Source organism: Kockiozyma suomiensis, assembly GCF_038497685.1.
Source record: "Kockiozyma suomiensis strain NRRL Y-17356 unplaced genomic scaffold V2V93scaffold_2, whole genome shotgun sequence".
Taxonomy (NCBI): Eukaryota; Fungi; Ascomycota; class Lipomycetes; order Lipomycetales; family Lipomycetaceae; genus Kockiozyma; species Kockiozyma suomiensis.
The window spans coordinates 564,808-576,605 of record NW_027117665.1 but is presented as its reverse complement, the minus strand read 5'-3'; the positions used below and the strand labels follow the sequence as shown (position 1 = coordinate 576,605).

Below are 11,798 nucleotides of genomic sequence, written 5' to 3'. Positions count from 1 at the left end.
GTTTGACCAGTCGTGGCTTTTTCGTGTGGCTTTGCAATTGGTGAATTTTAGTTTCAAGTATATCGCGTAATAGATAAGATTCATATTTCACCGAGACATTTAAGTAAGGTGAAGGAACTTTTGAGTAGTGAAAGCTATATATTGCATTTATTTGCTACTTTTATTGTGTTTGTTCTTTTGTCGTGCACAGTTAGTCATGTCTAGCAGTTTGGCTGATGGGCCGCCAGTTACTCCAGGACCTAAATCTGATGCCTCAAGCTTAGCTTCTTTAAAAACGCGACAAGCTGTTCGCATTATAAATGGAAAACGTGTGGACGTGGTAGTGTATAGCTACGCAGATAAGATCATGGTGTTAGTGTCGCAAGATGGGCGCTTAGGAAAAATGGTACTATATAATTCTTCTCTGTGGAAACTACAGATATTTGCGCCGGTCTAACATGTTCTTAAAAGTATTTGGTTCCTATATCTTCACCTCCTAACGCATTTGCTTTTGGATCAAGCACAGGTCCGGACGGCGAGGACGATTTTTCGCTGCTACCTCTCACCCACTTGACACCTACGGCACTATTAGGCGGTGCCGCAGACGACACACAAGGCAGGATTTACGCAGTACACATTGCTTCCCTAATTAGTCGGCAAAGTCCTGACGAGCGGCGAACTGTTGTTGTTGGAATGTCGGCCGGAACACGCGGTACACGAGCCGATATGGACGATATTTCGGATTCAGACCGGAACCTGTTTTTAGATGTCTTGGCTATGGTTGCTGAGTGTAAGGTTTGGTGAAGTATGTACGATAGAACTACTCTTATCTGTTTGTAGATATGTATTTATCAATTGAATGGCGTTTTTGGCTTGAATTGTATAAATTGTGAAATCAATCTACACAGAGAGATAACGAATTGCAGCAACCAATTGCGCCTAGTCTTTTACCTCTCTGCCGTTATTTAAAATGAAAAGTTATAAATAAGCTCTAATCTTTAGGTATGCACATTGAGTTTCCTTTTTGAAAAGGCATAAGTTTGCAAATTGAATTGAATAGCGATGCTGGAACGCGTACACGCGATTAGTAGCGCCTCGGTGCGCCGCAGGTTTTCTCGGTAACACACGAATAAGCATCCTATGCTCTCAACATTCTCGTATCGAATAATAGCAGAGTATCACTAAAATGTCTGCCTCCGAAAGTCTCAGCATATCAGATCGCGCTAATATAGCAATTGATTTCATTCGCAAGCTTCTCCCTGAGCCACTTCGAAATCCAAAAGTCGCGGTGATTTGTGGATCAGGTCTGCAACATCTCGCCCACGCTTTATCAGACACACCTCGAGTAGAGATAAAATTTGCTGATATTCCGTATTTCCCTCAGACCACCGGTAAGTATAACTGTTCATGCATCGGTGACGGTTGCCATTCTGGTACTAATGAAGCTATAATTATGAATTCAGTGGAGGGTCATACAGGCAAGCTAGTATTTGGATATTTTGGAGATGTTCCGTCAGTTTGCATGGTCGGCAGAGTCCAGTGAGCTCTATCTTGTAGGATTTCTATTTTCCCCAGGAATACTAAACCTCATCTTGCAGTTTCTATGAGGGCGTCACGTTTGATCAGTCAACCTTCCCTGTTCGACTATTTAGCGTCATCGGAATTGAGACTCTTGTTGGTGCGTATCAATATCTCGACATTTGCTATTTGTATGGGCTTAACTAAAAATTATCACAGTTACAAATGCTTCTGGAGGGTTGAACCCTGACTTTAAAGTTGGCGACTTAATGGTGCTCAATGATGTAAGCTACCATCAGATTTTTTATTATGGCCTTGAAAGAGACTGATAATCTATTTAGCACATTAATATTCCGGGTCTAGCAGGTTGGCATCCACTCAAGGGTCCCAATGATAGCTCTTTTGGCCCCCGTTTTCAGCCTCTTAGTGATGCCTATGATCATGAACTTCGCATTAAGCTATTCGCCGCCGCCAATAAACTAAAGCTGAAGCGCTCAATTCACGAAGGAGTTTATGTTTTTGTTAGTGGCCCAACGTATGAGACGCGCGCTGAGTCGCGAATGCTTCGAATCATGGGAGCAGACTGTGTGGGTATGAGCACGGTTCCTGAAATTATCGTTGCACGACACTCAAATTTACGCGTTCTTGCGATCAGTCTTGTAACGAACGCCGTTGTTACTGATCCCACGCCCAAGGCAAGTGCAGGAAATGTAGATTTGGCAAAGGGTATAGCAAATCACGAAGAAGTTATTGAGGCTGCTAGACTTGCAGGCGATGATTTGAGACTTTTGGTTTTAGAAACTATCAAATCTTTATAATTAATATATGTGCCTTGCATAATTCTATATACAAATATTCTTTTAAAATGCCAATTGATTTATGTACAACGCACAAATTGTGTAATCTAGGTAATTCTCAGCTTAACCATCAGACAAAGATGATCACTTGGGTATTGTCCAGCTCGAGGCTGACCACTAGGCTCCTCTCCCATCTCTGCGGGGATAGGCAGACGCAATAATTCCAAAACTTTCACTCCAGGCACGACGTCTCCTTGCTCAGAATTTAATACCGTGTCATTATTATGGCGCTCTGGAAAATCAAAAACGAAAATGTAATCTAAGAGACCGCGCCAAGTATGCGCCCAGTTTGAGAAGGCAGCCTCGCCATTTCGAGACTCGATATTCGCATTCTCTGAATGAACGAATCTGTAACATTGTCCATACACACTGCGCAAAAGAGCCTTGTTGTTGTCATGTAGCTTGTATATGTCTTCAATAGCCGCGATTCGTGAGGCAGAGTCAGCAGACGGAACCGGAACAGGTGGATGAGAGGTATCGGGAAGAAACTCTTCCATCATTATTGGCTCTGAGACAATTGGCTGAGAGGCTGTAGTGGTCTGTATCAATTCAGCGATCTCTGAAGCTTCTGGAATTTCAGCAGTAACTTCTTCTTGCTCTTCGTCTTCTTCAACTTCAGCCTCCTCATCGAGTGCTGCTTTCTTTTTGTATTCATGAATAGCACTGTTAGTAAGAACATAAGTAGAACGCTCGGTGATTCTACCTTGTCCAGACTTTGTAAGACACAGGTATGGAGCATCAAATGGAAGGCTGTTGAAATCGCCTGCCAGAAAAACCGGCCAGTTCTGAGCATTATCCAGCCCAGCGACAAACTTTTTGGCATTGCGCACAAAAATGGCACACTGGCGAGTCCTCTCAAGGGTTCCCTATACGAAGCATTAGTATGTAATCTCAACATTCCTCATAGAAGGCTTGCGCGTACATGAGGGTGCCAGAACAAATGTGTGGTGCCAATGACAAGTCCGCGCTGTGAATCATTAAACTTCAAGGCAGTAAGTAGCGCAATGTTTCTAGTTTTGGTTTGAGGAACGGTGGACTTCAAAATTTCCTCTTCGTCGTATCCGTTATCTCGATCATAGTCTACAACTTGCGACTTGGTAAGGCTAAATAACGTCTTTTTCCAGCAAATAAGAAGTCCATGATTTTTACGCTCTCCTCTGTGGAATATGGTGTCGAATCCAAGTTTTGCAAGTTCCGGGTAATAAAATGTCTCAAGATGTGCAAGATCAACCTCCTGATATAAATTCTGTAAGTACTCGGAATCAACATAACGGGGAAGGTGAGCTGACCTGTAGGCACATGAGATCTGCGTCGTAGTACTTGAACTCGGAGAGCAAAACTTTCGAGCGCCATCTCCATTTTAGAATGTCGCCTAACAACAAAAATGAATAAAATGCCCATAACTGTATAAAAATGACATAACCCACCGTTCGTCGGAAACAGTTTACGTCTTATAAGCGCTTGGCCAAGCACCTAGAATGATAGCGTCAGAAACTCGTATTGATGCTTGATCTCGGGGAATCAAACTCACGTTATATGTCATGATTTTCAACTCTGTTCCTGAGGAAGTAGTCGCATCTTTGCAAATTGAAAGCATTGGTCTTTTGATGAAATTTAGATTAAATCCCTGCTCCTCCTGAGAAACTATTCCAAGTTCAGCATTTCGGCGCGCCTTGTCCTGTTTCGCTTGCTCGCGCTTTGCTCGCTGCGCGGCTATATACTCAGGCGTAACAAAATCCGGTTTCCCGCTTGATTTCTTTTTTGCTGATTCTTTTTTTGCCATGGCTTGTGCGGAGTCTGACATTAGGCGACGCGTGTCTGTAAATGAAGATAGTGAGATCCGCCTTAGAATCCCAAAATCGGACTTAAGACTATTGGTGCTTGATATCTTTGATGACGCCAGGGAAGTATTAATATGCAAAAATGGAATCGGAAACTGAAAAAAAAAATAATGCTAGCTTATATGTTACTGTTAGTTCTTTGAATTGCTTGAGAACTGTTTGAAAGTACAGTACGACTTAATGAATGAAGTCAATTATTAGAGAAATAAGATTATTTTTTTTTGATGTGTCGTGAATGAGCCGCACAACTGAAATGCCAAATTGCCAAAATTTGGGATTAATTATGACAAAATCGCTTTTCGTATTCTGATATTCATTTATTTACACTATGCCTTCTCGGATCCAGGTTCCCGAACCAGAGCGAGAAACGATTGCTATCGGCCTTGAAGGGTCTGCGAATAAACTTGGCGTCGGCATAATACGACATTTTCCCCGACCAAACAAGAATTCACATAGGCCACCAGCACAGATTCTTTCAAATATTCGGCACACTTATATCACCCCTCCGGGAGAAGGGTTCTTGCCCAGGGACACAGCTAAGCACCATCGGTCGTACGTGGTTAAATTAGTACAGCAGGCGCTAAAGCAGAGTGGGATTCCGATTGATGACATTGACTGTGTGTGCTTTACTCAGGGCCCCGGAATGGGTGCACCGCTGCAGAGTGTTGCCATCGCTGCTCGAACAATAAGTCTGATGTGGGACAAGCCTCTAGTCGGAGTTAACCACTGTGTTGGCCGTACGTGAATCCAAGATATTTTACTAAATTAGTCCTGGACTGAAGATTGTATCTAGATATCGAGATGGGTCGAGAAATCACAGGTGCCACTAATCCAGTAGTTTTATACGTTTCTGGGGGTAACACGCAAGTAATCGCATATTCTCATCAAAGGTCTGCCTAATTTTTTTTTTCTCTTGATTTTCCTTTTTCGCTAACAGTCACAGATATCGAATATTTGGAGAGACTTTAGATATTGCCGTCGGAAACTGTTTAGATCGATTTGCCCGAACACTTCATATACCGAATGACCCTAGTCCCGGCTACAATATCGAACAACTAGCGAGAAAGTACGAATGCAATAGTAAAGGCTGTTGAGTCAAGCTAACCTTTGCTGTTATCTAGGGGCAAGCATTACGTTGAACTTCCATATACAGTAAAAGGCATGGACGTTTCTATGTCTGGTATTTTGGCTTTCATCGACGGACTAGCAAACGATATATTTGGAGGAAAAGCAAAATATGCTGACGACGGTTCAGAGATAACGAGAGAAGATCTTTGTTTTTCTCTGCAAGAGACAATCTTCGCGATGCTCGTTGAAATTACAGAGCGTGCCATGGCACACGTAGGCAGCCAGCAGGTCCTGATTGTAGGTGGAGTTGGTTGCAACGAGCGGCTACAGGAGATGATGGGAATAATGGCGCGAGATCGCGGCGGAGCGGTGTACGCAACGGATGAAAGGTATGGAGTTTGAAGTTGGAGAACATTGAAATAGACCTGACCGACCTTTAGATTTTGTATCGACAACGGAATCATGATTGCACATGCTGGACTATTGGCTTATGAAACTGGATATCGTACGAGTCTTGAGGATTCGGTTTGCACTCAGAGGTTTAGGTAAGTCTATGATATTATGTGCCATAGCTGTGAACGAGGCTGACATAGTGTATTAGAACGGACGAGGTATTTCTGGCATGGAGAAATGATTAGAACAGAAATTGTTGGAGACGAAATGTAAAGTAATTACTTTCATTCAATATTAACTTTTATGTAATCTACTTGGAAGGGAATGCACAAACCCATTTCGGCTATGCTCATACTTATGATAGCTAGACGAGAGATTTACACTGCCAAAGAAGAGGAAGCTCTACGATAGGGCAAATGTCAATTGTTGCATCAAGGATCGTAAATTCATAGATAATCAATTTGAGGTCTTCAGCACCCGTAGGTCAGATGGAGAGTGGCCGACCAACAAGGTATACGTATATGCACAATACACATACACGAGATGATAAGAAACCTTAGAAAGATGAGCAGAATTCATGATACTACGCATGAGTCCTAGTTCTCAGAGGCTGAGCACTACATCAGTCCGAATGCGGGGCATACCTTCAAGTTAATGAGCTAACCAGAGCAGTATTCTCTGCCCCTTTACCCCAACCAGTTCGAGCTGAACACGATAGTTCAATAAGAACTGGTACCTAGTGAAGGAAGGATAGAGCGGCTGACATTTGCAGACTGCTCAGAGAGGGTAATGAGGACATTTTGAAGGAAAGCACGAAAAGAGCACGGGACACGAGTGTGCAGAAAGACTCGAAACTGAGCGAGTTCGATCTACTTGGGCGCGATATGTTAAGGGCTAGGGCACAGGGTGGGCCGCGATCGGCTCAACGCGGCGCCTCAAAGAATGGCCTTGGCTCTTTATACATCCTTCTTCTTCGCCGCTAGACATTACGTCTACAGTTAATATTCTTTACTAGTTCTTTTGACTATCAGCTATACTGAGCTGATCTGGTGAGGCCTAGACAAAACTCAATATTTTACTATCGAACCTGACTACCAACTCCAACTGCATCTCCTCTCTGCAATGGCACCTCCACGGACACGCACTATCGCCGTCGTCGGATCAAGGGCTGTGGGTATGTTAAAACAAGTTCTGTCCCAGAGTCAGAAATTCAGTTTATTTTCTTGATTTCTAATGTATTTGTACAGGCAAGTCTTCAATGACCGTCCAATTCGTTGAAGAGCACTTTGTCGAAAGCTACTACCCCACCATTGAAAACCAGTTTTCGAAAATTATAAGATACAAAGGTCAAGACTATGCTACTGAGATTCTTGATACCGCAGGCCAGGTATGTATTGTTTTTTCCTTTCAAAGCTGAATTAGCCATACTGATCGCAGGCGCATACAGGACGAATTTAGCATTATGAACCAAAAGCATTCTATCGGGGTACACGGTTACGTGATAATGTACTCTATTACATCAAGGGCTTCTTTTGAGATGGTCCGTGTTATTAGAGACAAAATTTTAAACAACACAGTATGTTATGTTCCAGTTCGCTCCAAAAAAAATTTGTTAATCAGTACTACCTATAGGGAACCGAGTCGATACCTATGATTATTGTTGGCAACAAGAGTGATCTTGGTGCTCAAAGGTAAAGCCTTGTACAATTCTTTAGTGGGTCTCTCTAATGACTTGTCATTATCTAGGAAGGTAGAAACAGTGGAAGCTAAGACTCTGGCTGAAGAGTTCAACTGCCCGTTTATTGAGACTAGCGCGAGACATAATGCCAACGTATCCAAGGTCTTTGAGCTTCTTATTGCAGAGATTGAGAAACACAATAACCCAACTCCTGATGCGAATAACAAATGCGCCATTGCATGATAGCCATGTATTTTCCTCGCATTTTCTTTGTCTTATTTGGATTTATAGCTCGGTAAGGGCCACTGGTGTGAAGTAGCCACTGGTGTGAAGTAAATACTGCTCATCTATATAATACAATTCCAATCACTTTTTTGGGGGGTTTATATGCCACGTTTTATATGTTTTAAATTTGCTATTTGATGTTACGCGTGATTGTGCTGTTCTCTCTCTAAAACTGCAGCGTGACTTTGGTTAATCTCGGGATATTTGAATTTACTGGAACGGAGTTACACATGTCTCATTTGTTTATAGTTGTTAGCCCAAAGTGACCCTGTGTTTACTTATTACTCGCACGCTAATTACCTCATACTTTGTCTTCAAGTATATCTGCAAGGCATGATATCATATATTATACTCTTGATTGTATCATATGCATTTTCACGTATTTCTGAGAGTCGAACTATTAATTAGCTTCTCTCACTTGCTATCGCGTTTTTCTACTACAATATTAGCGACAACAGGACGATGGTCACTAGCGTAGATTCCGTCATCGAAGATGTTGGCCAGGACACCATAGCTCGTAACAGATGTATCGCTGTACACAAAAATGTAATCAATAGTCTTCTTCTTCTCGCCGCTCTGGAAGCCAGTGAAAGTATGCCTGTTTCCATATTTCATGAGATTGCTCGTAGCTACAATCTTACTAGCATCTCTTAGTTTTTTAGTTAGAATAGGATATGCCTCTTGATCAGGTTCCGAGTTAAGATCACCAGCAAGAATGAGAATGTCATGACCCTCCAAATTATCAATGATTGAATTTATAAGCTTCGCGCCCTCTTCACGAGCCGCTTTACCCTGGTCATCCAGATGAGTATTGAGAACATACGCCAGGCGCTCCGTTTGACGATGAATTAAGAGAGACACGTTAACAATCCGGATCGAGGCAGCATCCCAACCTTTACTGGGAATATCCGGGGTCTCGCTCAACCAGAAAGTGCGATTCAAGACTACCTGAAATTGCGACTTGCGAAAAATAATAGGGGCATATTCTCCTTTAACACCACCATCGTCTCGACCAACACCGCAGTAAATCCACTCATCTCCGGGAGTATTTTCATTGAGCAAATTCAAAATGTCCGCCAGCTGATCATGTAGGACCTCTTGAAGGAGAACAAGACTGGACGTGTTGAATGTGTTAAACAAAATGGAGGAAGCGACATGAGTCTTCCTGATTGACCAAGGCTCCTCACCTTCTGCCTGAGGATCTGCTGCGTATCTATACATACGCGAATGGTTAATGCCAAGGTCTAAAATAATTGAAAGGAGGTAGATCACACCTGATATTGTGAGTGTAGACTTTGACGGCAAAGGCGTCGTTTGAGTCGTCCCAATTAATTTGCAAACGCATAATTAAAGAAATATTGGTCCTGGACAAGCTGAGTATTGACAACAGAATGCTGGGCTCGTATCAGGATCAGTCAGACACGGTCGATGTCTGAATGCCGAACTGATCGTCGCTTCTTCCACCGGTCCACGACGTCACCGGTCTCTTTTTGGAACAAATGAGTACCAACCCCTGATAAGGCTCATCAGGTTGGGAGTTTGCGCGCACGCGCCTCTCTTGTAAGGATTTACAGACTGCGTTCTCCTACAAAAACCCAGGCTCTGACCGATTCATTAAGTACAGTCTAAAGTATATTTTATATATAAATTTTACAAGACCAGATTTTATCCGTCAGAATATTTGATATGCTAGAGCGGCAATTTTCAGAAAGCTAGCATCAATCCTGAGGTTCCTATTGCTATACAATGGGGACCATGTAGTCTAACCTCGCATACTTGGGATTCTAGAGAACTTATTATAAGTCTCTTATCTGCCTAGAAACCCTTTATGAATATATTTTGCAGCAATTGAACTAGTAAAATATGTAAAATTGTAATTATTCTGCTGCCAATGGCTACAATTCAGGGGTTCTTCGCTACGGCATCTCTAAATCGCGTCATACAACACAAACTCTAAACAAGCTCAACTGTAAGGTTTTGTTTGCTGTGGCGCAAGAAAAAATTGAATAAGTTCCTTCTATACTCCCATTTTGCTAATAAGTTCTTCGCTGCTGACAATACAAAAATGCCGGGACTGCTTATCTCGCATAAAAGCGAGGGTGAGACGCATCTCATTGTAGGTGCTTCTGCTCTGTCGTTGTCTCGCGTTTCAAAGTCAATAGAGTGCGACGCAGCCAAAGTTGTCCTTGTCGCCCCTCCAGACGGACATGTGGCGTGGAGTTCGGAGGTTCAGCGCAAAGTAGACGAATATTCAGGCAGAATAGTTTGGATACAACGGGAGTTTCAAGACGAAGACTTAACCACCCTAGGGCGGGAAGAAGTGGATGGCATTGTTGACGTTGTCTTTGTTGCTACGCCAAGTATTGCAGAAATAGGTATGTTGACTATATAGTTAATAACCGCACAACTCAACTGACTCTCTGCAACCAGGAACAAGAATATCAAACTTATGTCGCAAACTTCGGATACCCGTAAATGTTGCTGATGCGCCGCGTTTATCGACATTTACTTTACTCTCTACACATACAGACGGACCTTTGCAAATTGGAATCACTACATCAGGCAAAGGCTGCCGTCTAGCAAGCCGAATTCGACGTGAAATTGCCAGTTCATTACCAAATGACATTGCAATGGCTTGCGAAAAGATTGGAGATTTGAAGCAAAGCATACAAGACGGCGACGATATTCAGCTTCAACACAATATGGAGACATACTATCACGAAGTTGGACAGCACGACGACGATGCTGTCCAAAGTTCAAAGTTCAATAGATTAGTTCTTGAGGAAGAAGCCAATGAAGAATTGGCTAAAAACAGAGATGCATTAAAGAAACAGCGGATGAGATGGCTTTCACAAGTGGTAGAGTACTATCCATTCTCTGAGCTCGCAAATCTCTCCATTGATGATTTATCTTCGCAATACCGATTCAATTTTCCAAATCTTGCCGCGGAGTCCCAACTTCAATTTTCTCCCGCTGTTCCAAAACCTGGACGGATATCTCTCGTCGGTGCAGGCCCTGGCTCGGCAGGCTTACTGACTACTGCAGCTCTCACTTTAATTACCACTGCAGATCTTGTTTTAGCAGACAAACTCGTGCCTGCTGGGGTTCTGGATTTAATTCCCCGTCACGTCGAGACCTATATTGCTAAAAAGTTTCCCGGGAATGCTGAGGCTGCGCAACAGGAGTTGCTGGCTATGGGTTTGTCTGCGCTTCGACAAGGTAAAGCGGTTGTACGATTAAAGCAAGGAGATCCTTACATTTTTGGACGAGGAGCAGAAGAATACATATTTTTCAGGAAATATGGGTACACACCGTCAGTCATCCCTGGAATCACGAGTGCGTTGTCAGGACCACTGTTTGCGGCAATTTCACCAACTCATCGCGAAGTCACAGATCAGGTTCTCATATGTACTGGTACGGGGCGCAAAGGTGCTGCACCTGCCATCCCAGAATTTGTTGAATCGCGCACAACAGTCTTTTTAATGGCTCTTCATCGTCTGTCTGACGTTGTCGGATGGCTTCATGACGCTGGATGGAGAATGGACTTCCCATGTGCTATCATTGAGCGAGCCAGTTGTCCGGATCAAAGAGTTATTAGAACTACGCTGGATCACGTAGTCGAAGCATTTGAGATTTTGGGTAGTCGACCTCCGGGAATATTGGTTACAGGAAAAAGCTGTGAAGTTATTGAACAGGTACCAGAGGGAAAATCATGGGTTGTCCATGAAGGGTTCCAGCTATAGATAGACATCACTATCGATGACTTGAAAAGAGAATTTCTAATATAGACTAATTAATATAGGTAAAGACTATTAAAAATTAATCGCAGATAAAAAAAACTCCGACCATTATCACAGAAATTAAAAATATGGTGAGAGCCACGAGATTCGAACTCGCGCATCCGAAGATATCAGAGATTCGAAATTCTTTGAAAGAATCCTAACCTAAATCTGACGCCATAGACCACTCGGCCAAGCTCCCATCAATCTACTGAAATTTTGTTTAGATGGCACTATAAACTGCAAACAGTTTCAAGCAAAATTTGTTTTTTTCGCATTTATAAATTCATTTATATGATAAATAAGATCATCACTTTCATAAAATTTTAAAAAATTATCTAAATATCATACAGTGATTGAGCGTCTCATTCAAAGTAGTTGAGAAGTCACGACCGAAGAC

The 11,798-nt window shown here is 42.6% G+C and overlaps 7 protein-coding genes and 1 non-coding gene across 8 annotated transcripts; 5 read left to right on the top strand and 3 right to left on the bottom strand.

Moving 5' to 3' along the window:
* The first annotated feature begins 50 nt into the window (after positions 1-50).
* V2V93DRAFT_364161 (uncharacterized protein) lies at positions 51-1,057 on the top strand. Its single transcript, XM_066908784.1, has 2 exons — positions 51-385; positions 451-1,057. Exons 1-2 carry the CDS (start codon positions 197-199, stop codon positions 781-783), a joined length of 522 nt encoding a protein of 173 aa, XP_066767903.1. The 5' UTR covers positions 51-196; the 3' UTR covers positions 784-1,057.
* Positions 1,058-1,083: 26 nt separating this feature from the next.
* On the top strand, positions 1,084-2,389 carry V2V93DRAFT_364154 (nucleoside phosphorylase domain-containing protein). The gene is made up of 5 exons (XM_066908783.1): positions 1,084-1,370; positions 1,443-1,518; positions 1,578-1,657; positions 1,717-1,781; positions 1,839-2,389. The coding sequence occupies exons 1-5, from the start codon at positions 1,166-1,168 to the stop codon at positions 2,313-2,315; spliced, it is 903 nt and encodes a 300-aa protein (XP_066767902.1). The 5' UTR covers positions 1,084-1,165; the 3' UTR covers positions 2,316-2,389.
* Positions 2,325-4,378, bottom strand: V2V93DRAFT_364153 (Endonuclease/exonuclease/phosphatase). The gene is made up of 5 exons (XM_066908782.1): positions 3,886-4,378; positions 3,782-3,827; positions 3,644-3,726; positions 3,277-3,588; positions 2,325-3,220 (listed from the first exon to the last, which is right to left on the bottom strand). The coding sequence occupies exons 1-5, from the start codon at positions 4,156-4,158 to the stop codon at positions 2,402-2,404; spliced, it is 1,533 nt and encodes a 510-aa protein (XP_066767901.1). The 5' UTR covers positions 4,159-4,378; the 3' UTR covers positions 2,325-2,401.
* A 145-nt stretch (positions 4,379-4,523) lies between these two features.
* On the top strand, positions 4,524-5,901 carry V2V93DRAFT_378124 (glycoprotease family-domain-containing protein; the record flags this gene model as incomplete). The annotated part of the gene is made up of 6 exons (XM_066911944.1): positions 4,524-4,932; positions 4,989-5,085; positions 5,139-5,261; positions 5,317-5,652; positions 5,704-5,808; positions 5,865-5,901. The coding sequence occupies 6 exons, from the start codon at positions 4,524-4,526 to the stop codon at positions 5,899-5,901; spliced, it is 1,107 nt and encodes a 368-aa protein (XP_066767900.1).
* Positions 5,902-6,778: 877 nt separating this feature from the next.
* On the top strand, positions 6,779-7,577 carry V2V93DRAFT_378123 (small GTPase superfamily; the record flags this gene model as incomplete). Its single annotated transcript, XM_066911943.1, has 5 exons — positions 6,779-6,830; positions 6,904-7,043; positions 7,104-7,232; positions 7,289-7,347; positions 7,403-7,577. The coding sequence occupies 5 exons, from the start codon at positions 6,779-6,781 to the stop codon at positions 7,575-7,577; spliced, it is 555 nt and encodes a 184-aa protein (XP_066767899.1).
* Positions 7,578-7,839: 262 nt separating this feature from the next.
* On the bottom strand, positions 7,840-9,205 carry V2V93DRAFT_364141 (Endonuclease/exonuclease/phosphatase). The gene is made up of 2 exons (XM_066908781.1): positions 8,894-9,205; positions 7,840-8,832 (listed from the first exon to the last, which is right to left on the bottom strand). Exons 1-2 carry the CDS (start codon positions 8,962-8,964, stop codon positions 8,034-8,036), a joined length of 870 nt encoding a protein of 289 aa, XP_066767898.1. The 5' UTR covers positions 8,965-9,205; the 3' UTR covers positions 7,840-8,033.
* Positions 9,206-9,643: 438 nt separating this feature from the next.
* On the top strand, positions 9,644-11,422 carry V2V93DRAFT_342710 (tetrapyrrole methylase). Its single transcript, XM_066907837.1, has 2 exons — positions 9,644-9,994; positions 10,050-11,422. Exons 1-2 carry the CDS (start codon positions 9,685-9,687, stop codon positions 11,360-11,362), a joined length of 1,623 nt encoding a protein of 540 aa, XP_066767897.1. The 5' UTR covers positions 9,644-9,684; the 3' UTR covers positions 11,363-11,422.
* A 69-nt stretch (positions 11,423-11,491) lies between these two features.
* On the bottom strand, positions 11,492-11,600 carry V2V93DRAFT_t10. Its single transcript has one exon. It is a non-coding gene; the product is annotated as a tRNA-Leu (tRNA).
* Between the last annotated feature and the right edge of the window lie 198 nt (positions 11,601-11,798).